The 26,748-nt window shown below is 41.6% G+C and overlaps 1 protein-coding gene across 1 annotated transcript in view; it reads left to right on the top strand.

Moving 5' to 3' along the window:
- The window catches only part of LOC128451577 (transcription regulator protein BACH2), a 45,302-nt gene extending 18,554 nt beyond the window's left edge, over positions 1 to 26,748 (top strand). The window contains exons 2-5 of the mRNA XM_053435457.1: positions 1,322 to 1,602; positions 12,178 to 13,593; positions 24,885 to 25,091; positions 26,311 to 26,748. Coding sequence (XP_053291432.1) covers positions 1,336 to 1,602; positions 12,178 to 13,593; positions 24,885 to 25,091; positions 26,311 to 26,748 — 2,328 coding nt within the window. The 5' untranslated portion in view covers positions 1,322 to 1,335. The remainder of the gene's footprint in view (positions 1 to 1,321; positions 1,603 to 12,177; positions 13,594 to 24,884; positions 25,092 to 26,310) is intronic.

Genomic DNA, 26,748 nt, shown 5'->3' with positions numbered 1-26,748 from the left:
TATATATAGTAGATGTAACTCTGGAAAGTTGGGAAAGCGAAGCCAATGCCTTAAACCTGTATTCTCTTGTATGGCCAGCAGAGGGTGACTCTACTGTTTGCAAAAATAAGTCTGTACCTATAGAGTCAAAAAGAAAAGAACCGTACTTCTCACTTGATTTATAACATCAGTAAACATTTTCATACAGGATCATCATGATGTCCATTCAGTAAATGATGTTCCTATTTAGAGTCAAATAGATGATAAACTATGGTAAACATTGGGACATGTATGCTGTATGATTGATAGCTAGTACTGCAGGTCACAGGTATAGGTGGATGTGCCGTGTCCTCGAGCTCTCAGTCAGGCTCATCCCCCCTCTCCTCCTAATGTGGTTATTTCTGGACTCAAAAAAACAAGATGGTGGTGGGGTGGTATGGTGTTCATCATCTATCACCTCACAGCAAGGTTTGAATCCCAGCTTGGCTGGGCCAAGGCTTCAAAAAGCAGTTCACAAACCTGAGAAATTTGTTGTAGAAAGCTGAGTACAAACAATGACTGTAGTATATACATGGGGATGAACCATGGTATTTTTTTTGCATATTAAATTCAGACAATGACAAGTAACTCAACAGATGCCAATTCATTTTCTAGTGCACTACTAAAAGATGCCTTTACTTATATTCTTACTTCTGTAGTATAGTGTGTGGCTGAGAAGTGGCTTGGTATGGCAGTTGGGCTTCATCCAGTTTTTCATACCATCACAATTTCCCCAAATTGTACATGGCATTACTGGGGCATTTAGGAATGTTGTGGAACTAAAGGAAACAAATATATATTGATCTAAGTAGGTATTTTAAATAAACTTTTAATGCTACTCAACAACCAAACATTCTCAATGTTTTCTAAAGAACAAATCACCTAAATTAGCGAACAACTATGTTTCCTAATTTGTACATGTTTCTATCAGGTCCTTGTTATTTTTCAGATTCACATATTATTTATGTTGATTTGTAAGATCTTGTCAGTAGTCATGCTGAAGAGGAATTTGAGTGATTCCTGAAAATCTTTGCGGACCTAATTTCATGGTAATTTAGAAAAGACTCGGAGTGGCATTTTGCGCTTGTCCAAAGTGGTGGACAGTTGGATGGACGGTCAGACAGATATTCTTGGTTATTTATCCTATGTAATTGTCTTTAAACACAATTGTCCAACAAACAACCTAAACAAACTCCTAGTTCCATAGTCGCTTCTGAAATTGAAAACATTATCCTAGACAAGAATGTACCTATGTAGCAAGCTGACACTATATCATTCCCTTCTTTCTCTCTTCTGTGCACAGTCCTCGAGGGAGTGATGTTGGCAGGCGAAGACCAGGACAGTGAGGCGGCATCGCCCATGTACGTCTATGAATCCAATGTCCACTGTGCCAATGTGCTGTTGAGCCTGGAGGAGCAGCGGCGGCAGGGCATCCTTTGCGATGTGACCGTACTGGTGGAGGGCAGGGAGGTCCGCGCACACAAGGCAGTTCTTGCTGCAAGTAGCCGCTACTTCCTCCAAGTCTTTCTAGGGCCCAACACATCACCAGGCGAAGCGGAGCCCATTATTGACCTGCCAGACAAGGTAAGAGGCCCCAACAAGAAAAACACAATAAAAATACTTTTACAGGGAGTGATCTAAGGTTGGAAGTATACAGGTTAAAGGGAAACACTGGTGAAATAAGCCTGCTGAAGTCGTATGGCTTACTGCAACAAATAACATAAAGCCTGTCTAATTAAAGTTAGTAAGATGTGTGTATTCTAGAGGGCTGTAAGCCAAATTGTGCCTTCCTCAGCATTGGTAATTGTTGTTATAAGCTTCCTAATTATTAATGTATTTTAATGTTTGTTTGTGGTTGGTTTCCTTTATTTTTACCTCTACGCTATTTTATTATCTAACATAATTAATTCCTGAATTTATTCAATACAAGAATCAGAAGTTTATGTGAATTTATTGATTTTAACTAGGGCTGTGAAATGATTACAATTTTTAATCAAATTAATCACAGGTTTCTATGGATTAATCATGATTAATCACATTACCGATTTTTTCGGAATATTTTTGTGAAAACAAGATTTATGACATTTAACTTTTCTTTTGTGCTGCAACTCAGCAGTTCTTCAGCAGTTATCATTGCTTTTCCATATGGAACATTAATATAATCTTCATCCTAAACAGAATTCGGGTTCCTTAGCCATTGTGTGGTTGAATAAAACTTTTTTTTAAAAATTAAACAGAAATTATTTGAGCTTCTTAGCCATAGGATGGTTGACATTTTTTATATTTTTTGTCACACAACCATTAACCACACCATGATACAATCTAATGCCTCTAAAGGCCCTCTTAGCTACTCGGTCTTTAGCCATTTGGTGAGGCAAACTAACTTGTTCAAATTCTCTGACAGTAAAGCTGACCGCTTCTTTTCCACAATGTGTCCGGCGAGTGAGTCTGGTTTGGCGCATTCCACTTGAACGCCCCTCGCCGAGCAACACATGCTTCGCGTTGCGGTGGTTAGGCGGGTACTGCTACGGTGAAACGATAACGTCTTCTCGCAGAGTGTGCATATCACCTTGGTTTTACTGAATGTTCGATCTTTGTTTTTTTGGAACACGATCTTCCCGTCCAGAAGGTCCTCAGGTTCATCAGAATTATCCATGTTGTTTGTTTGTTTGAATGGCAGCTGCCGTCTGACTGCATTAGAGCGGCGACTAGTGCAGAGGCGGCGGAATTGGAAGGTCCTTCTGCGCATGCGTTAAATGCGTTAAAAAAAAAAACGAATTAATCCTGTAATTTAATCATAACGCGTTAACGTGTTATTTTTCACAGCTCTAATTTTAACCCAAACTTAGATACTTCCCTGACAAACAGTCTAGGGCAGAGGAAGTTTCTAGACATTTTGAGTGCATTGTCTAAAGCCTACTTCAGCTCACCAGCCAACCTGAGTTGCCCATGGTAGAGTAGAGGTATTCATTAGGTCGTTTGGACCCGATCAGAAACATACCCTTGTAAAACCTACTTGAACCAGATATGCTTACGTCAGGATTTATTTCATCTGAGAAGATGATAAATTATACCTGGTCCAGAATGCAGTGGACTCAGACAGATGCAAAAAGAAAGAGGCCAGCAACACAAGCAGATGCTCCACCAATTAACCAGCTGCTGCAATGGAACAATAGAACAATGCATGGCATCACATGATCAGAGCTGCTAGAGTCTTCTTCGAACTCAGGTTTCGGACAAACAATTTGTGAAGTGAGGGCTCATGGATTGAAACAGCAGGGGTTGACATAAATTGATCTGTTTATAAAAACCTTTGTGGCATGAATATTAATGCCATTGTCTTGATAGTTGCTGCCGCTTGCCTTCACCACTGGGGCTGATCCGGGAACAGCTTCTGAACCTAGTGGCTGGAATTACCTTATAGTGTCCCAGATCTGTCATATTGATTAATGTTTGTTTTTTTACTCTACTTTATACACCAATAACTCACGCTGGCCTGTAACACTTGACAAATCAAACTACAACCGTTAATGACTCTAAGCATTTTTTTTTTTTCCCCATCCCTCCTGATTTTCGTTCACTCTATCTGTCGTACATTTCTGGAGCTTATAAGAGCTCACAGCTGAAATCGGATGTGAAATGTAGTATTTTCAAAACAGAACAACATATTGTTATATAATGGATTCATGTTAAATAGAACATTTCACTTTACAGGTTATGTATTCCACAGGTGATGAGATGCTACAGACTCATTTAACTTACTCAGCGTGGTCATTTTGAATTGCACTTGTTACGTCCCCCTTCCCTGGCGGTCAGGGAAGGTGTCCTTCCCCTGTGTGGTGGGGGGAGGCGCTGCTTCACTACTTGGGCCATTTGGCTCTTCCCTTTCTGCAGCAGGTGCAACTGATTGACCTGATTGGCCTGGTTGGCCCATAAAAGGAGGAAGACATCCAGCCTGTGGGGCTCTCGCTGCCTGGGTGACTGAAGCTGCTGCCAAACCTCATCGTCTTCATTTTGGTTTTGTTGTACATTCTCATTACACCAGTCCATAACACATTACACATAGTTAAGCTGCCATCTACACTGATACTTAATTTCCTTGTTAGGGCCTTTTATTGTTAAATAAATATACCAAAAACTTGTCACTGCGTGTCTCCCAATTTGTTATGCCATGCTTGAGCCATGTGGTCATAACAAATTGGGGGCTCGTCCGGGATAGGTTTTGCTAAGTTTTTTTTTCATATCTTTCCAAGGCCTGTATAGTTAGTTTGAGAGTGTTATTGTTGGGAGACTCGCAGAGTTTGAGTAGTTGGTTATTTGTTTGTTTTGCTTGGTTGCATATTTGGTTAATTGGTAGTTTTGATCTTTTGTTTGTTTGAATATGGGTTATTGAGTTGGCCTGTTGATTGATTTAATTGATTTGTTTGGCTTGCAGCTTGCAGCAAGGGAGAGCTTGTGAGAGGGATTAGTGGCAGTTGTCCTTCCTTTCTGGTGACCTGGTTGCCGGTTATGATCCTCAGCTGGTCGGTGAGTAGTATGGGATTGTTTGCACCTTAAATGTCATTGAAGCCAGTGGGTTAGTTATGAGCTAAGTGAACCCCCGTGTAGGAGTAGAGCGTTTATCGCTGTTTTTTTTGTTTGGTTTTGTTTGTTGTTTTTGGGTGTGTCGAACGCGCTGGGGTTGCTAGCAACCAAATTGCATGAGGGCACACCGAAGACTAGTTGGTATCTAGTTAGGGACTTCTACTTCCAGTTAGATACGGGGCAGCTCTGATAATTATCCCTTCTGTGCTTTTGGTGATATATCACGCTACTCACCGTTCTGAGTCGAGGCATTATAGCTGATAACAGGTTATTGGTACTACTGATTAAGCATTTGTGGACCGTTGATTGGCTTACAGTAGGATGGATCTTTTTAAGGAGTTGTGGCCAGTCCATCAGTCGAGTTGCTTGAAAGATTGAAAGTTGAAGAATTGTGGCGGGTCGTCACACATTATAGCCTTACCCCCGATGTTATGCAGGGTCGGTCTAAGAAAAAGGAGGTGTTTGCTGCAGTACATGTGGGGTTAATTGACCAGGGTGTGTTAGAAGATGACGAAACATCTAGCCCAGGTGGTTCACCCATTAAAGGGGCAGGGGCTGGATTTGTCTCAGTGGGTACGGGTCTATCCTTTGCAGAGCAAAAAGAACTGTTAGCCATGCAGATGGAGTTTCAGGCCCGAGAATGCCAGAAAGAAAGGGAGGTGCGTCTTGAGCTAGAGAGGTTGCGCCAGGCAAGACCTGATGCTGTTGATGCAAGGTCTAGGGACAGCTTGGGTGATATGGTCCGTCTGATGCCGAAATTTAATGAGAGGGATCCTGATGTATTTTTCTCATTATTTGAAAGTCTGGCAGAGGAGAGAAGTTGGACAGTTACAGACCGCACTGCACTGATTCAGAGTGTGCTTCCGCCGAAGGCTCAAGAGGCCTACTTAGCAATTGACCCTGTAGAGAGGAAAGTGTATACTAAGGTAAAGGATGCCATACTTCTGTCTTATGAGCTGTGTGCAGAAGCCTATCGATTGCGCTTCAGGAATTGGAGAAAAACTGAGACGCAGACATATGTGGAGGTGACGAGGGAGATGGTAAGCCACTTTAAACGTTGGCGTGAGGCAGAAAGGGTCACTACTCTCGATGAATTGTGTGAAGTGTTGTTACTAGAACAGTTCAAGAATGTCACACCTGAGCGCATTGTAAATCATCTCAATGAGCGTAAACCAAAAACCGCCCTTGAAGCGGCCAGGTGGGCAGATGAGTTTGTGTTAACTACCAAAGTTCCATCTGAGTCACGTGGTCATAGCGGGGGAGGTTCTAGTTTCTTAGCTCCGTACCCTGCAATGTTCCCTAGTGGGAACTTGGGATTCTCTGCTCCTAACCCACAATATGAACAAGTTCGTCCCAGCAAGGGTGATTTTAACTCCACATGCAACTATTGCTTGGGGAAAGGACATTGGAAATTGAACTGTCCTGTGCTGAAAAGTAAAAGAAATGATGGGAAGGGTTTATCTGGGGGTACTAGTAGACCTCATGCCCTGGCAGTTCCGGTTGGTGGAGGACAGGGGGCACTAGGCCTAGATGCAGAGAACATGTGTCCTGAAAAACCGGCCATGGTGGCGTCTGTTGTGCCAAGCCTTCCTGGCATCTCGGAAGGTTCTAGCTTGCTATGGGCAGATATGGTTCCGCCTGATTACAGTGAGTTCATCAGGGAAGGTTTTGTCTCATTGGTGGGTAGGTCACAGAAAGTACCTGTAAAGATTTTGCGGGACACCGGGGGTTCAGCATCATTCATCCTAGACTTGGTGTTGGATTTTTCTGAGGAGTCAAGTCTGGGGAGGAGTGTTTTGATCCAAGACATGGGGATGCATACTTGGCCGGCTCCCTTACACAGAATCGAACTTGACCATGAGCTGGTAAAAGGAGAAGTGGCAATAGCACTGAAATCAAAGATGCCTGTAGAAGGAGTGTCTGTCGTACTAGGAAACGATTTAGCTAAAGGGTGGGTTTGGGGAGGTGTTCCGCCTCCTGTGGTGACTTCTGGGCCGACTATCTCCACTGTGCCAGACAGTAGTGAGAAGGAGTTTCCAGAGGTTTTTACTGCTTGCGTAGTAACTCATTCGATGAGTGGGACAGGGCCGGAAAGGGGGATTAAAGAGTCTGGAAGATTTAAAAATGCTGTGTCTCAACTTCCTGATCTGCCTCTTGCCCTGTCCAAGAGTGAGCTGATATAGCCCAGCAGGAGGATCCTGAGCTGAAGGGACTGTTCAGTGAGGTGAAGCCAACAGATGAGATGGAGAGTTTAGCCTGTGGGTACTTTCTACTGGATGACATGCTGGTCCGTAAGTGGCTTCCTCATGATGACTGTTCGGTAGGTGATCCCGTACTTCAGGTAGTTGTGCCTGCCAAGTTTAGAGAAGTAATTTTGGAGACAGCCCACGGTGAGGTGGCTCGACACATGGGGGTTAGGAAGACTTGTAACAGATTGCTGCGTTACTTCTTCTGGCCCAGGTTAAAGAAAGAGGTTACCAGGTTCATTAAGACTTGTCATACCTGCCAGATCACAGGCAAGCCTAACCAGACTATCAAACCTGCACCTCTTTACCCCATTCCAGCAGTAAGTGAGCCATTCTGGCATCTCATCATCGACTGTGTGGGGCCGCTCCCTCCATCCAAGTCGGGGTGCATCTATCTGTTGACGGTAATGTGTCAGACCACACGTTACCCCGCTGTGTACCCTCTCCGCTCCATCACCACAAGATTGATTGTTAAGGCTTTATCACAGTTCATATCCTACTTTGGAATTCCTCGGGTCATACAGAGTGACCAAGGATCCCACTTTACGTCACGAATGTTTGCAGAGGTTTTGAGCCAGCTGAAGGTCAAGCACAACAAAGCTAGTGCTTACCATGCTCAGAGTCAGGGAGCACTGGAAAGGTTCCACCAAACCCGGAAGTCGCTTATGCGTTCATACTGTACTGAGCTTAAGGGGGATTGGGAGGAAGGGCTGTCTTGGCTTATGTTGTCAGCCAGGGAGGTGGTGCAGGAGAGCACAGGGTTTAGCCCCAGTGAGTTGGTGTTCGCACACAAAGTGAGGGGTCCCCTTTCAGTTTTGCAGGATGGCCTAAAAGTTGCAGAGCCGCCTGTCAACCTGATTGATTATGTGAACGGTTTTCATCGTAGACTACATCTGGCGGTTAAGATGGCGGGTGATCATCTGACAGCCGTCCAGAGTAAGATGAAGCGGTACTATGACCGCAGAACAGAGCCTCGAGTGTTCTGTCCTGGAGACCAGGTGTTGGCATTGCTGCCTATCCTTGGTTCGCCATTCCAGGCCAAGTTCACTGGACCGTACACCGTGGTCCGACAGGTCTCTGAACAGAACTATCTGGTTGATACTCCAGACCATAAAAAGTCAACACAACTGTGTCATGTGAACTTGCTGAAAGCTTACTATGCCCGTATATCTGTGCCAGGAGCGGATGTGGTTCAGGAGGTTAAGCCTGCTATGTTGACTACCATAGCTCACATGCTCCCGGCATCTGTTTCAGTAGGGGAAACGGGGGATGAGGAAGAGGCGGATGTGAGAGGGCCTGGGGATGGCGTGCTGCGTCCTCGGCTCAAAAACTCAGAAACGCTTGCAGATTTAAGGGGTCTATTCTGCCACTTGTCAGAAGAACAAGGCAGGGATCTGTCGGGACTGTTGGCTGCTTTCCCTTCCCTGTTTTCTGATACTCCTTCCTGTACCCACTTAGTGCAGCATGACATCGATGTTGGGGATGCAAAGCCAATTCGGCAAAGGTTCTACAGAGTTCCCCTGGAGAAGCGCCGCCGCATGGATGCTGAGGTTCAGTATCTGCTAGATAATGAGCTGGCTGTGCCTTCAAATTCCAGTTGGGCCTCTCCATGCCTACTGGTGGGAAAATCAGACATGACAGACAGGTTTTGCACAGACTACAGAAGGGTAAACGAAGTGACTAAACCTGATTCTTTTCCCTTACCGAGGATGGAGGATTGCGTGGATGCGGTAGGATCTGCCAGATTTGTGAGTAAATTTGACCTATTAAAAGGATACTGGCAGGTCCCGCTGACGCCACGTGCCCAAGAGATCGCTGCTTTCATTACGTCATCGGGGCTGTATTCCTACAGGGTCATGAGTTTTGGGCTCCGAAATGCGCCTGCCACTTTTCAGCGTCTGATGAACCAAGTAGTGGCAGGGCTGGAGGGCATAGCTGTTTATTTAGATGATGTCGTAGTATACAGTGACACTTGGGAACAGCACAGGGATCGAGTCCATGCATTGTTGGTTCGTCTCCAAGACGCTAACCTCACAGTTAACGTGGCTAAATGTGAATTTGCCAGAGCCACTGTTGCGTACCTGGGGAAGGTTGTGGGACAAGGACAGGTCAAGCCAGTAAGGGCCAAAGTCTGTGCTATCGACAAGTTTCCACCGCCTGTCTCCAAGACTGAGCTTAGACGATTTTTGGGTATGGTTGGCTGCTATAGAAGTTTTTTCCCTAATTTTTCTTCAGTGGTCGCCCCATTGACCAGCCTACTACAGCAGAAGGTCAAGTTTGAATGGTCTCTGGCCTGTCGGCAGGCTTTTGGCCAAGTGAAGATGCTGTTGAGTACAGCTCCTGTCCTGGCAGCGCCTCACCTAGATCAGCCATTCCAGTTGCAGGTGGACGCCAGTCAGGTTGGGGCTGGGGGTGTCCTGATGCAGAGTGATGATCAGGGAGTGGTTAGACCGGTCAGCTTCTTTTCTAAGAAGTTCAACCGTCATCAACTGAACTACTCTACAATAGAGAAGGAGGCGCTGGCGTTGGTGTGGGCTCTGCAGCATTTTGATGTGTACGTGGGAGGTGGGGTCCATCCGGTGGTTGTGTATTCAGACCATAACCCTCTAACCTTCCTCCACTCTCTGCAGAGTCCAAGCCAGCGGTTAATGAGGTGGACACTCTTTTTACAGCCCTATAACTTGAGCATCAGACACATTCGTGGCGTGGACAACGTAATAGCCGATGCGCTGTCGCGGGCGCCAGAAGGGTTCAAGTAAACCAGTTCCCGTTTTCCCTGACCGATCCCATTTAACATTTTGCCTTTCCTCCCTTTGACATTAATATTGTTTAATTTCTTTGTTGCCGCAGCCGTGTTTACAGAGGCCACATACGTATGTTGGGCCTCTGTTTTAAGGGGGAGGGTGTTACGTCCCCCTTCCCTGGCGGTCAGGGAAGGTGTCCTTCCCCTGTGTGGTGGGGGGAGGCGCTGCTTCACTACTTGGGCCATTTGGCTCTTCCCTTTCTGCAGCAGGTGCAACTGATTGACCTGATTGGCCTGGTTGGCCCATAAAAGGAGGAAGACATCCAGCCTGTGGGGCTCTCGCTGCCTGGGTGACTGAAGCTGCTGCCAAACCTCATCATCTTCATTTTGGTTTTGTTGTACATTCTCATTACACCAGTCCATAACACATTACACATAGTTAAGCTGCCATCTACACTGATACTTAATTTCCTTGTTAGGGCCTTTTATTGTTAAATAAATATACCAAAAACTTGTCACTGCGTGTCTCCCAATTTGTTATGCCATGCTTGAGCCATGTGGTCATAACACACTGTAGACAGCTGAAGTTTAAGAAAAATTCAAATATTTCCATTTAATAATGATAAATAAAGCAGCATTCATTAGCCTCTTAATAGGTAAACGTTTTCATATAAACACATTTGAAACGGTAACGTTACAGTTGTCGGTAACTGCCAGCCTATGGCCCACAACTGGCCAAACAATGTCCAGACTAGGAAGCCCACACACTGTCCTTTACCTGCAAAACAACTTTATTGAGAAGGACGATGTGCCTCCACTTCCTCTCACTGTACAAAAATGAAGCCAAAATATATATCTGATATATCGATGTGATTTTTGTGGTTTAGAGTTGCATCTTAAACAGGCTGACACAATTAGGCTTATTAGAGGAAATTACATAAAAACATCAGTGTTACTTTTGTCAGAGGTTATTTTTGACACTGTTCTCCCCTACATAATCCTCACTCATGTTTGGTGTTAGTTGTTAGAAATTGAAGCATATTTATGCTTCAAGTCAGTTTGCTATTGCTTCAATTGATTAACCACACCCCAATAACTGACAGAAATCGTATACATTTCTCAGTTTTTAGATGCTGGGGTCTTTTAGGAGAGAGGCCAGTGTAGCTAAAGCACTAAATCAAATTTAGACAATTAAGACAAATTTATCAAACTTCACACAAAATGTATTTACTTATTATTTGTCTTATAGCCCATCAACACACAATTTAATATGTATTTTCAATGGTGCACTACCATTTGCTGTTCAAATGAGTAAATTAATTTGCTTAGTAGTTGAAATAATAATGACTGTCATGACTCGTTTGGGTTCTATAAATGCTCATGGTCATGCAACGTGCAGGTGTGCTGTGTTTTTTGTTTTTTTTTAATTAGCATGGCCCTTTTTAATCCTGACTAAACTGATGGAGCTCCTTACTAATACCATTTGTTATCGAATAAATGTCAGAGGGTCTGGTTCAAATACTTCACTCACTAAATGTTTCAAGATGACACTGAATATACAGTATTTATGCTGTCACACAGAGTTGAATTATGTTCAAACCTGTTTTAAACCTTACAAATACTTAAGAGGAAGTAGATCTTGAACTAGATTTTTAATAATTAATCATTGTCAAGAATTTGTATACTCTCACCTCCACTGTCCTCTATATTATTTCTAGATTTCATACATTTTTTCCTTCTATTTGCTTCCATTTCAGGCCCCTGCTTTCAACATTTTTGTTATAAGCTAAAGTGCATCTATTCTTAATATTGTAATGTAAAAATGTACTCTAATCAGTTTGTTGAAAGAGCTGCTGGAGCATTCTACCATGTAATAATTGCTCGGTTCCCAAAAGGAGTTTGCACAGAAAAATGATTTAATATTCCCTGATTACTCCCATCTCATTGCCACACCATCTCTTTCTCTGCTGCTTCTCATAGTCAGATTGTTAAAATTATTGACTAAGCTTCTCCAGGCTCCTCTTTGAACGTATAAAGACGTGTTTCTGCAGAGAAAACAGCAGCTGCTGGAGTAAGCTGAAACGGGTTTACATCCACACTAATGTAAACACACATACATTGTCATGTATATACGTACACACAAAGCAATACAGAGTAAACATATATACAAACAATCTAATACATATATAACAGCCATTGTGACTATTGGTAAGATGTGGAAAGGAACAAGCAAAGGGATCCTATTAAAAAGTAAAGACATCATGTACAAGATGAATAAACCAGGAATGTGCCTAAATGTTTGACGGGTAAAATTCAGTTTCATCCACTTATAGTTCAGCACCTCTTTCTCAAAAACCCAATCTGAATTGTTTTCCCATAGGTATTCCCACATCCCATGATGTTGTACACTAAACATTACATTAGCAATATTATAATAATATTCTTCTTTTGCCATGGTCTTTTAAGAGTACTAAAATGTTCTTACCACAATATGAACTCTAATAATACTGCTAATATTGTATTGCAATTATGACCATTTTATATCTCTCACTTATTAAAAAATGTGTTCTCTACTCTCCTCTACAGGTGACAGCAAAGGGTTTTGCTCCACTCCTCCAATTTGCCTACACAGCTAAGCTGGTTTTAAGTCGAGAGAACATTCATGAGGTCATACTGTGTGCTGACTTCCTGGGTGTTCACAATTTGGAGGACTCTTGTTTTCGGTTCCTGCAAGAACAGCTACAGAATGACAGCCAACATGCTAGCAATGGCAAGGTGAAATATGACAATGAATTCACGGCCAAGGACACAATGTTTTCTGAGCAAAAATCTTTGGATGATTCTGAAGACACGAAGCCCCACGTAGCAATCGCCGTGCCACTTCCCACTGACCTTCCTCAATGTCCTAAATACAGAAAATATCACCACCAGATCTCTGACAACAAGCTTAATGGAGAAAACCATCATAGCGATGATGATGTCATGTTGCCCCATCATACTTCAGTGAGCCCTGTAAGCTCACTGCTTGGGGACAACAGTGCTGCTTCACAAACTGTACTTACACCCTCAAGAATCAAAGAGGAACCCTTTGCGTTTGAGGAAGAGGATGAAAGCAATGGTTGCAACCCAGAGTTGTGTTCTGAGGAAGTACTGGAGATGGAGCTAGAGGTAGAAGGGGTTCCAGTAGCAGCAGAGCATTCGCCAAGCCAAGGCTCACCCTCTTCCTGTCTGCGCTCCTACCTCCAGAGAGGTGGCCTGGATCTCAGTGGTGTGCCCAGTGCCACCATCCAGCAGCTACTGAACAACAGACTGTCCCTCAACCACTTTGGGGAACTGGTTAAACACAGACAGAGGGATAAGATGGAATCGCAAGCGGACCTCAAGACAGGCATTGCAGATGTGCTGCCAGCAATGTTGACTGGCATTGGTGACAACATGGACAGGCCAGTTTCCAAAGCCTCCTCCTCTAAACATGAGGGGGAGCTAGACAGGCGCAGTGTCATTTTCTCTTCGGCAGCTGGCGAGCGACAAATGATGGCCCATTCCCACATGGATGAGAAGTTCATAGAAAAGGTCTCAACCCTGATGCAGGTAGAGCCTTTTTCATCTGGTCGGTCTAGCTTCACGACCAGCTGCCCTGTTCCCATCAAGACCTCAGCCCACTCTCCTCCTCCCTTTGAAGCTCAAACACAGACCCCCAGCTCCCGTTCCTCATTCTCTTACCCAGAGGACGCAGGCAGTTGTAGCTCGTCTTCCAGCCTGCCCCAGTTTGACTTTTCCTCATCCCCCCACTCAGGCTCCATCTCTGGACTGTCTCACTGCCTGGCTGGGGTGGTGGACCAGAGGAACACCCACACTGGAGAGGTGGTCTTCTCTCAGGGTTGTACAAATATCAAAAGTGCGCAGGAATTTGGTGCCAGTGGTGGCAACTCCAGCGATGAATCAGGATCTTTCTCAGAGGGAGACAGTGAAAGTGGCGCCTCCAGAATCTCTGGTCCTGAGGTTAGTATGGTCTTCTATACTTTCTTGACCATGATTTTGTTTTTGCTAGTATCAAGGTTTATGGAGTTACTCCTAAGGCTGACCTTGTCTTGACACTGACACCAGTTTGACAGCTGTGTTAATGTGAGACTTTTGCTGAGAACCCCTAACTGCAAGTCTCAATGGGACAACTTAATATTCCTCAATTTCCTGATATTTTCTTCAGTAAGTTGCTCAAAAGATATCCTTATTAAGCAAATTGGAGGAATGGAAAAATGTTACATTACATTTTATTTAGATGACGCTTTTATCCAAAGCTACTTACAATAAGTGCATTCAACTATGAGGGTACAAACCCAGAACAGCAAGAATCATGTAAGTACATTAACTTCAAAAGCCAGACTAAAAAGTGCAACTTGTAAGTGCAACTAAACTTATCAAATATATTCAACAACATGTAAGCGCAACTAAACTTATTCAAATTTTGTTTGAATTGGTTATTAATACATCATCTTCTAAACCAAGGAGTACGAAGAGATGTGTTTTTAGATGCGCTGGAAGATGTGTAAACTTTCAGAGAGTCACGATTCTGTTGAGTGTTTAGCTCGCAGTGAGGGAGCGGTAAGCCGATTAGCAGATGCAGAGCGCAGTGAACAGGCTGGGGTGTAACGTTTGACCATGTCCTGGATGTAGACTGGACCCGATCCGTTCACAGATCAGTACGCAAGTACTAATGTTTTGAAAGGGATGTTGGCAGCCACTGGTAGTGAAGGGAGCAGAGGAGCAGAGTAGTGTGAGTGAATTTAGATGCGTTAAAGACCAGTCCAGCTGCTGCATACTGGATGAGCTGCAGAGGTCGGATGGCACTAGCAGGTAGACCTGCCAGGAGGGAGTTACAGTAGTCGAGGCGTAAGATGACCAGGGCCTTGACCAGAACCTGTGCCGCCTTCTGAGTGAGAAAGAGACGTATTCTCTTGATGTAACTACACAAGCGGGTTGTTGCAGTAATGTTGGCAGTAAGGGAGTTTCACACCCAGGTTCCTTGCAGTCTGGGTGGGTTCAACAGAAAACAAAAACGTCTGGATATTTTGTATTTACTTAAGAGCTTAACCAGTGGAACCTGACAAATGTATGTTCAGTTATAACCGTGACACCAGAGCACACACATCATATACATGTTCATCTTTAAGATGCTTATAAATCTTTAAAAACAGACACCGCTTGTAGTTCATCATCATCAGTTATCATGATGCAGATTTGCCAAAAAGAAAAGGCTCCAAAAACTCTACTAGCTAAAGTAATTTGGCTCTGTCAGTTGATCAATGAGTCCATCTTTCTGGATGGACTTCAACAATACTTTTTACATTCATGGTTCCCGAAATAATGAATTCTACTGTGGTTTGTGGTTTTGATTGAAAAACCTTCACAACTGGGGCATTACCATACAATTTGAAGCAAATACTCCTCAGGATGATTTGTCATATCTGTAGCACTCTTTCCACTTTTTATCTTGCACTACAATCAATTGAAAACAAAAATATAAAAATACTTATGATAAAATACTTATTACTCAACATTTTTTAAATGCTATATATTTTTGCATTCTAGCATGCAAAACTAAGGCTTTGAAAATAGTATAACAATATACCTGGATAAGATAGATAGATAGATGTACTTTATTGATCCCATTTCAGAGGTGATTGTATCACAGCAACATGTCGAGGGCATTTTCAAATAGAGCAAAGAACAAAAGGCTAAATACAAAAGACAACAAAAGAGACAAGCATGCAAAATTGCAGTAGTTGTTTGAACATTGATGTGCAGTAAAAAATGTGTGTGAATATAATATGCACAGGAAAAAAAATTCAGAGAGTTTTGGTGTAGACATAAACTATAGGGCTCATGATTTTGAAGGTTCACCTTTTGACAGAGGTGAGAAATTGTGGAGTCCTATTGCTGTGGGCTGGAAAGATGTTCCTGTTTCAGTCATTGTGACAGTGGAGCTGAACCAGTCTGTTGGAGAAAGTGCTCCGCTGTCTGTCCACTAGGTGGTGGAGAGGATGCTTGTGATTGTCAATGATGGATAACAGTTTGTTCAGCGCTTCAAAAGAGTTCGGTTTGCATCCAATGACGGAGTCAGCCTTCTCAATCAGTTTGTTAAGTCAATAATATTGGCGAGTAAACATTCTCATTGTGGACATTGTACATGTACTGTAATGGTAGAATTTAGCCCAAAGCCCCACTGGAGCCTCATGGAGCTTTGAGAATGGATGTTGATTTAAACATGTACTATGCTTAGTACATTGTTGTTTATGTGGTTTTTAGAATTAAGTTTCCCATTCAAACACTGACTCTCCCTTCTCTCTGCTTATAAATGGTGACATTAAGGTATTGATCACCACCAAGTGATAACCAGGCCCCATTTTTCAAGCTAAACATTAAAAGCACATATTCCTGTATAAGTAGTCTGGATTTGTTTTCTCTCTCAAGTAGGTTGTAGGTGTAATATACAGCTGAGACTATTCTTAGACAATTTTCCTCTAAGGAGAAATGACGCAAACATGTCATCCTTATAAGAGCAGTATGGTTGCCATGGTAATACCTAAGCATATGCAATATGTAAAGATTTGAGAGAACAGTTTCTTGCTAGAGTTTTCAGTCTGTCTCACATTCACACACACGCACGCACACACTGATGAGATATTAAGTTTGATATTAATTAGTGATTATGGTCTTTGTCCAGTAGATGACTCATGATGAGAGGTTAATGTTCTGTGAGGTGTTCAGATAATCTATCTACAGACATTTCAGTTACTGCTGTGCTAGCTTGTGTATGGTCTAAATACAGTTAAGGAAACTGACAATTGTGTAATTTCAGTCTAAATTCTGTCCCTCTTAGCGTAGTAAGTCTTTTTAAAGTATACATGAATCATTAGGCAGGTACAACCTAAGGTTTGCAGAATCACATGTTACCTGGTATTGACATATTTAAATAACTAAGGGTGCGTCAGCCTGGAGTTAAGAAGGCAACCTCTTGTTGTCTCTAAAATATCTGTGATGTTTGTTCCAACTCATTTTAAATGTGTAAACTGTTGTGTTACTAAGAAGCCTAAACCATACTCAGAAGCTTTCATAAACTAATTTGACTGATTATGTCCTACAGAGATTCAAATTTATCACTATTTTTAAATTAAGTCTTGGTGTTTTTCCTGACATTTAAAACAAAAAAGTGCAGGTTATCTTGATATAAAGTCAACCTTACTTTTTTAAAATATTTATTCATTTTCAAGTCAACTAAGACTCATTTTAGCCTAATCATAGTTAAAGAAAAACAGAAAAATTATAATAAAATGCTATCAAATAAGATTTGCGATGAATTGTTGGAATTCCTCCAACTGATTTTACCCATTAGGTCTGGAGAGTTGCAGCAACCCTAACTCTTGCAACATCATGTAGAAAGTGACCAGAATAAAACTCACAGTCAAAAATAACCTGGTACACCAAACTTGCAATAAATATTTATCCTAATAAAAAGGTTAAGTCTTTAGAATAGGTTTCAGGACAAAAATAATCTACTTCATTATATGTGGTCAATCCTAAATATCCTAGTCCATGACAAGTGATACGACTCTTCTCCTGCCTCCAGGATCCTTACATTTTTTCAGACCATCAGTTTTGGAGTTTCAGAGGAGAGCTGTGAGACGGTTAGATCTTCCTAACAAACAAGCTGAATATTTTATGTATCAAAACATCAATTTCAGGATCTTTATTCCTGCATTTTTGACTGAGACATTACCCAATATGTATGATCACAGGGTGCTATGACAAGATAACACAAAATACATAAAGTGCTAGATTTTTTCTTTGAGAATTGGGGTTTGATCATCACTACAGGGATCCTCAGACCTTCTTGCAGGCAGCAGTCAAAGTTTCAAAGATAAAAGCTGGACTGTTGCTTCAAATGTGCACCTCTTTTAAATATGCACAGACAGTTTCCCCCACAATTTATGTTATTAATACAATTGGACAATACACAATCACAGAAACACACTGTCATTGACAATGAATAAAAGAGAGGCTTCTATATTGGATGGTGCCACTTAATACTGTTCCAGCTCAAAGCAGAGTGATGATGTCACATCCTGCACATCTCTTTGCCTGTGAGACACTTTTAACAGCTGCTACTGTAAACACAAGAGGAAAACGTGCAGTATAGAGCAGAATTTTACTGCAGTATTTAATTTGAATTTAGTGTGTGCAATAGTTCATACTGTCACAACCCAACTCAAGGCTGGACAAAGTAGGAAAGGGCAGACATGAGTTTGAACTTATAATAAGTTTACAGTAAATGTAGAACTCAAAGAACAACCAAAACCAAATGCTGTAGAATTAATGGGGGCAGATGGTGACTGGCTGAATGTCACTGGCTTATTTACTGCAGCCAGACCAGGAAGTGAATCTCCTTGACTACTAAACTCCTCCCATTAGGCTCCTGCAGGGAGAGGCCTGCTCTGAGAGGGTCATCACAACTAACCTCTTAAAAAAGTTCTGCCAAGAACCCTAGAAATTATACCGTGTTAATTTGCATTAAACATGCAGGCATTCCATATTGATTAAGTATTTTGTCTTTGTACCTGTGAAGCCAAAGGGTTGAAATGTTAACCATCTCATCACTCCCTGAAGCAAACCTCTACACAAATCTCAGGTTGCTCCAGCTTGTCAACCCCTAGATGTCCGCAACCATGGTACCAAGGAAGCATATTTAAGACTTAAGGAGCACAGTCCAGATTATAGTGGCTGTAAACATTATACAAGTGTGTGTCAAGGCCAACTTCCTGATTCCACATGACACCCAACAGGGAGGCAACCACCCCCAACCAAACAAATCTGATACAAAACTACAAATTTGACAGTGTAAATCCAAAAGTGCACCAACAAAACCAAAGATTTAACTTGAGTCTCACCAATCTAGTCACATTAATTAATCTCGCCCCTTGTCTTCAGGCAGTTCCTAATGGGGGGCCTTTCTGAAAAAGCAGAAAGTCCCTGCTATGCAGTTACCCCTAGTGATCCTAACACCAACTTTCCACCAAAACCGAGACAAAAGGACTAATATATTGCTAAGTAAGTAAGCCAAGTGCAATTTTGAAATTATACCATATTAGTAACACTTTTTTAACACAAACCAAACCAGGTCTTATAACAAAAATATCAGGCTTCATCTTACCAACATTGTATCCTGGATGAGATAACTGACATAATGTAGCGTTCGGTGAGCCGACCTGATTGGTCTGCATTCTTCAAAGGCTGTTAAGTGTTGTGGTGAAATATAGCTGTTTTGGCTACTTTTTAGTTCATGTTCTGACTTAGTTCATGTGGTATTTTTTATCTTTGAGTTTGTTAGTCATTTATATCTAGGTTCATTTAAGTTCACTTATGCAACCACCGTGACTATGAGGTGTGGTGTCTGTGATGCATTTTAGTCACTGTTCAAATGGAATGGGATTACAATCATTTCAATTAAACACTCTGTATGTATACATGCTATGTATGGGATTCAAGGTAAATGACCAAACAACACATAAAGCCATAAGTTAATTATTTCCACACATGCTTGCTACAAAAACTGTTACACAATATGGGGGTATGGAGAGTAGATGTATCAGTAGTGAGTGGCATGTATGTGTGAGTGAAACATTTATGTGTGTGGGCTTGTAAACAGCCGAAACCAAACCAAACCTGGAAGTGAGGAGAGAGAGAGAGAGAGAGAGAGAGAGAGAGAGAGAGAGAGAGAGAGAGAGAGAGAGAGAGAGAGAGAGAGAGAGAGAGAGAGAGAGAGAGAGAGAGAGAGAGAGAGAGAGGTTTTATCTGAATTCACAAACTCACTCACTCTTCCCTGATCACTATATTTACTGACAGCATTATATAGTGAGATCATCATGAATGTGAATGTTTTTCTTCTACTCTCACTATGGCCCACATTTAAAGCCTTGCTGAGACCTACACAGGTGCCACCACATGACTATAACGACCGGTCAGCTGACCCAAAACAGAGCAAGCAGAAAGGGAGGGGCCGTAACAATACCAAAATCATAGGCCGACCACTCCTGTGTACATTATGGATTTTTATGTGGTCTGTCCTACTTTGTTGCCTTGACCCAGTTGTCTCATCAAAATAATGGATACACACACACCCAAGGGTGCCCTCTAGGCAGGTGGAAGGTGTCCTTTACATGTTCCCTCCACCATCTGCTTCTCCTGACTCCCAATCTGCCCTGCTCCCATTATGGCAGCCTTTAAGGCCCTCCTCTCCACTAAACTTAGTTTTTTTCCCCTTCTGATTTAGGTATATTTACGTTGTAATAGGAAATTAGGAATGATCATTATTAATATTAATAAGATAGGATATATTTGTATTTTCGGAGTGCAATTTTGAAATATTTGATTCATCCTCATATATATTCTGCAGAGCCCCTGAAGTCCCACATTTTCTTTCTTGTGAGATAACAAATAAGATCGTGTAGCACATTCTGTATTAGAAGGGGTAATTTGTGATTCAGTATCTTGCCCAAAGTAGACGCACAATGTTCATTTTGTTGCTGCAGTGCTGTATACTGAGCAGAATTACCCAGCTTTTTATAATTGTATAGCTGCAGACTTGTATCTGAAGGTTGTGTCCGTTTCTGAACAGACCTACTGTAATTTCAGACATGTTATATAAAAATATGAAATATCTCAGGAGCTTTAACACAGGCCAAGCAGACAGGCAAGTTATGAATGGGAACTGCAATAGTAATAATACATTTTAATATTCAGCTGATAATTTGATCTTTAAGTGGCCAGATAAAAGCATACAACTTTAAATACATTTATAACATAAACCACACTACCTGCCTATTTACCGCCACCGAAACAGAAACATCTAAAAGTCAAAGTTACACCCAGAGTTGTCTGGCTAAATCCTACACAATAGGTAGCCACCTGCTCCCCTAGTAGGAACTTTGGTAGCCAAGAGGCAAAGGGGATTTTGGGGGTCGAGCATCGAATCCAACCGAACACCCTCCAAATAAAGGATACCAAACCACATCATTGGTTAAGTGTTTATTTGACGTGTAAACCCCCATAATCACTCCAGGCAAATCATACGAATACAATATTGAATTAAAAATCATGTCTTGTTTAGTATCATTGCCTCAAGCCTTCTTGAATTGCTGCAAAAAACTGAGCCAGCAAGTACTGGAAAAAGTTGTCAGTATTGCGTTGGTTGTGATACAGTAGCTGTGCTGGGGATGATTCTACATAGTGAATGCTGTTAGTGTATTATTATTCTCGGGGCTTACAAATCGTTCAACTCTTTTCTCCGCTTTTTACCCATGGGGATATGCTGTGGTGTTACTGTGATAGTTGTCTTTATTATCATGGGTCGATCTCAGTATTTAGATCGAGAGTAACATGATGTGGCCCTAATCCTCAGTGTGTTTTGGTGCACCTTTATTGACCTAAATTGGCAGAAAGTGACAGAAAGTGATGTGAATGTTATAGTGTTTTGGAGTTTGAGACCCCTATGTGATGTCATTGGCAGAAAGTGACAGAAAGTAATGTGAACGTTATAGTGTTTTGGAGTTTGAGACCCCTATGTGATGTCATTGGCAGAAAGTGACAGAAAGTGATGTGAACGTTATAGTGTTTTGGAGTTTGAGACCCCTATGTGATGTCATTGGCAGAAAGTGACAGAAAGTGATGTGAACGTTATAGTGTTTTGGAGTTTGAGACCCCTATGTGATGTCATTGGCAGAAAGTGACAGAAAGTGATGTGAACGTTATAGTGTTTTGGAGTTTGAGACCCCTATGTGATGTCATTGGCAGAAAGTGACAGAAAGTGATGTGAATGTTATAGTGTTTTGGAGTTTGAGACCCCTATGTGATGTCATTGACATTAGATGGGGGTGACGCAGAACGTAGTACAGGGATTTCCCCCAGGGTCTGGACTCTGGTGGTGGTTCAATCAATCAGTCAAACAAATTGTATTTGTATAGGTAATATTCAGGAATCACAATTTGTCTAGGAGGGCTTTACAAGGTGCGACATTCTCTTACCTTAACCCTCAAGAAGAGTAAGTAAAAACTCCCCAAAAAATGTAGTAATCTCAGAGAGAGCCACATGTGAGGGATCCCTCTCCCAGGACCGACAGAAGTGCAATAGATGCCACGTGTAACGGAGAACATCAGCAAAGAAGGAGAATTTACAACATTGATTAGAAGAATGAAGACATAATGGAACGTATATTAATTGAGGTATGTTATTGTCAGTAATGATAAAGTATGAGTTAGCAAATTGTGTATCATGCAGTCTTATATTGTAATAATAGTCCACGATTAGCTACCACGATCGGATGCCACTATAGTCCACAATCCATGGGCCATTTAGAAATGCCCACAATCAGCTGATCAATAAGCACAGAGACAGTGAGAGATTTGAGATTTGATTGAATGGGGGTAAAGTCTCCCTGACTGAACTAACCCTGGGCTTCATTTAGTGATATCATTTGTCTCAGAGGATACACACTGTTAAAATGGAAACCAGAACACCAGAGAGAGACACAGATTGGTTGGGGGATTTATGACCATCCAAGACTCACTTTGTCATTCCAAACTTATTATGTGACAGTTGAGAGTCACTGAGCTATAAATAGATGTATATAGAGTAAAGGACAGGCTGCACCTAAACACACACACACAGTGTTGTCATAGGTCACCTTTGGGGACTTGCGTATTCATTGCCCAGAAATAGCTTCAACCTAACATTTTATTAACCATAATCTTAAGCACTGAGCCAAATAAACAGCAGACATGTTGGCATCATAGTAGGAAAATACCAATGTTAAAGATAATATACAAAATGGCTCTCAATTAAAATGTTCCCAGTTGGACATGACTGTGTGACAGTGAACCAGCATGCCAGAAACTGAGGCATCTAAATGGAATTCAGCCATTGTTCATATTATCATTATTTGCACTTGTGATCTTCCCACCTTGGCCTGTCAAAATGTTTGCCATGAGAATGTCTACTGGGGACACAGATTTGTGTCCCTGATTGGACAAGCAATCCCCAATTAAGTATTTTTTTATTCTGAAATTTGGCCCCAGATGTAGCCTATGACACACACACACGCACACACACACTTATGTCATTGCTGTTTACTCGCAGCTCTGTGCTTAACACTGCTGGAATGAAGAAAACAGCATGATGTGCTACAGCAGACTGTTCTGATGTACAAAGAATACAAACAGTCAACACACTCAGTCATTCATCAGTGCTTTTCTTACCTTTAGGTGATATATGTTACAATTTTCAGAAATCAAAATGCAGATGTAAGAAAAAGGCAGGCAGGTTCAGTTAAAAGTATTTAATTAGAACAGCTCTGGCCAGCAGGCAAAAACAGAATCCAAATACTCATCCAAACAATGAACAAGGTAGTAAATAGAGGGGCCTGGTTACAGGAGCAGATGAACATCACAGTACAGATGAACCGACAAAAAGGACTGACTGAGGAGCACCTGGACACAGGTGAAACACATTAGAGCCACAAACAAACACTAAGGCGAAAAACTTGCTAAAGGCAGGAATTAAAACTACACACATAAGAAATGTCAAAATAAAACAGGAAATAATAGTTTTATTATGTCCAAAATAAACTAAAGGATACCTGCATTCTTACACGTAAGGCATTGAAAGCATAGAGTATGTGACATTTGCTGCAGTGAGAGACTACAATAATAGATACATGATAACTAATACAAAATATCAGTACATGCTTAAGCACGTTAATGAACCAGAAAAATAGAAAAACTAAAATAATACACAACCTAAGCAGTTATTAAATTCAAACACATAAACCAATAAAGAAATAGCAAGCATGAACCACACAAAGTGCTCATTTTGTATTTTGCACATGTGGGACCAAATTAACTACGGACTGTGGAACAAAGAACTTGTCCTGTGTTCCCTTTGTGTCAAGAGCTGCTCCAGTTATCAAGCAGCGTAATACTGACATCTAGTGGATGCTCAACATATTTTTTATTCTGCCTTTGTTATTGAACGCTAGATAATAATTAAGTTTTAATCTTACAATTAAAACCCATGTGTCCATTACAGGTGAAATCCCTGCATTTAAAGTCATTTTTATATAAAAGTATAAACATTTATATCCAACACATTACAACTTTATGATGGAACTACGACAATAAATACCTTGTAGACTGCTGCATTATTGAACCAAAACTAAATTAGAATTGCATTTAAACAACATAATGCTGTTGTTGCATCTTTATAACAAATATCAGGGATAGAAGACGTATCCAGATTTTTTTACCTAAGTAAATGTACCAATGCAGCAATGTAAAATGCTCTGTTCAATACAAACGTTATACATTATCAGAATTTCAACATTAGATTAATAATAATTCAACATAAATGTACAAGCACCATGTCACTGTTATAGCTGCTGGATAAGTAGCTACTTTACACACAGTTTTATGTACAGGGACACCAGATAAATCTGTATAATATTAAATTTAGATGAACAGATGTGTATGTAAGCTGACTGTTTCAGACTGTTATTATGACAATTTAGTTGTAATGATGTTATGATAACAGCAGAAAGTTTATTAGCACAAATTGATTTTAGGAGCAACGATATGGATCGATTGCACTTCTGTTCGTCCTGGGAGAGGGATTCCTCACATGTGGCTCTTTCTGAGGTTTCTACGTTCTTTTCCCATTTTTTTGTACTTTTTCCTCACTCTTGTTGAGGGTTAAGGGCAGAGGATGCCCCACCTTATTGAAGCCCTATGAGACAAATTGTGATTTGTGGATATAGGCCATACAAATAAAATTGTATTGATGACCATGTTTTTTGCTGGACACCACCTTGGCAGATAACAGTTAGATGCAGCAAAACATGCCATCACTGCACAGATTATAGGGGCCTTGAGAGTCCAGCATTGTCTTTGCATTTTACAAACTGATTCCAATTGGCAAAATCAGGCATCATTGTTTGACTTCATTTACATGATTCAGCCTATGCCTGCAGTTTTAAATTGGATTCAAAGTGCTATAGGTTGCAGTCAACACAGGCAGTGTTGCATATCTTGGCAACCATCAGTACTAATAAATATGGAATATAGGTTCCCATGGCTCCCATGGTTCCCATAGTTCCCATGGTTCATTCAGGCTCTGTTCAAAATTTGACTACTAGGTGATCGCATGACTTAACTGATTTTGATTTACATTAAAATATGTTGTCCTTTCAGGTGAAGCTGCCCTTCCCTGTGAACCAGATTACCAATCTGCCACGCAATGACTTCCAGATCCTCGTCAAGATGCACAAGCTGAGCTCAGAGCAGCTGGAATTCATCCACGACATTCGCCGCCGCAGCAAGAACCGCATCGCCGCCCAGCGCTGTCGCAAGAGGAAGCTGGACTGCATCCAGAACTTGGAGGGCGAGATCCGTAAACTGGTGCGATTGTACACACACAAACACCCACACTCACACACATCATTCCAGTTAAACAAAGCTGCAACAAACTTGTATATGAAATGTAAGTATGTTAACAGGTTAAAGAAACTTTTAGGCGAACGCATCATCTGGTGGCCACACTGGAAGGTTTCTGTTCGTCTATCGCATTATTTAGGAACAGCTTAATGCTATAAAATCTTGCCCATCACTGGGAAAAGTCACAAAATAGGGTATTGTGGGCTTTCCCTATATTTACATCTCTGTCAGCTGTCTGCAACTATCAGGATGTGCAAACTGTGGTGGGGTTAAAGGATTATTCCAGTTTACTTATCCATCCCTTATGTGACAGCGTTATATGTTTTGATAAGATGATGACAAAGTGTGTTGTTCTATTGTATTTACCATTTTCATGAACACACAGTTCTCTGAAAAGAATCATCACAATATCACAGACAATTCAGCTGTGGACAGTTTGAAGAATGTGGCTAACCTGGTACAAATCATTGGCTTGTGTTTCTTAACTCACTGGAGTTGTGGTGTTATCATATTTCCAGATAACAGCAAAAATAAAACAATGGGCAAAATCTTTAAACTGATAACTATACATTGGAAAGATCATTTAAAGTTGAGGTATACCTCCAGACTAAGCAATGTAAAATATAGTTTTTTACAAGCAAAATTACTGATACAACCATTATTTATGTTAAACTATTTGTGAGGGTAAGGTAAAGATTATGCTTTGGATTAAAATGCCTACAACAAACAACTGTTACGAATAAGGAATAATAGTGAACATTACTTGGAAGGAGGAAACAGACAGACTCTAAACTCCACACTACTATCACACCCCAACATGTTGCTTGCTAAATTTTAAGAGCAGGGTTAGACTGAAAACCACTCTGTATTGAAGCTATTTAAAGGGATATATTTGTGGGGGTCTGTTGCCTCAGGTACCACTGATTGTTGGAAGTTAGAAGCCTTTCAGAACTAAACCACTGCAGAGTTTAAATGGAAAGGGATTTTACTGCGTCAATGCAGGAGCCTCACATGCACAGTGTTAATGTGGGTCTGAATATGAGCATACCTAGACTGTATTTTGCTTTGGCTCAGCTGTTTTTATGGTGAAAACAGTCAAGTTATTCTTGATAAAGTGCTTCCTGTGGAGTGTACTGTGATTCCTCTCTGCTGGACTGATCATAGTTTGTCTTATTAACCTTAGGTGAGTGAAAAGGACAAGCTGCTGAGCGAGCGCAACCAGCTGAAGGTTTGTATGTCTGAGCTGTGGCAGAACCTCTCCTTCCTCTCCCAGCAAGTGTGCAGGGAGGTGCAGGGCAGTCAGCTGCCTACCGTCTCCGCCAGCATCGACCTGACAGCCATGCCACCTTCGCCTTCTCCCGAAGATGTCGTATCCCAGCCCAGGTCACCCGCGTCACAACACAACGAGGCAGTGTGTCTGTCAGATGTGGGTCTCCATCATGTGGGGGAGGATAGGCAGTACAGGGTAGAGGTGTCAGGTTTGGGGCAGGAGAACACAGATTGTCCACTGGAGCATGGATCCACTGAGGAAATACGTAGCCCCACTGTAACGGTGGATTTCTGTCAGGAAATGACTGAGAAATGTACGACAGAGGACCAGAAAAGAAGGGATTGTACTTAG

This window comes from Pleuronectes platessa, chromosome 11 (genome assembly GCF_947347685.1).
Source record: "Pleuronectes platessa chromosome 11, fPlePla1.1, whole genome shotgun sequence".
Taxonomy (NCBI): Eukaryota; Metazoa; Chordata; class Actinopteri; order Pleuronectiformes; family Pleuronectidae; genus Pleuronectes; species Pleuronectes platessa.
Note: the sequence above shows the minus strand (reverse complement) of the source record. Positions and strands in the feature narration are given on the sequence as shown.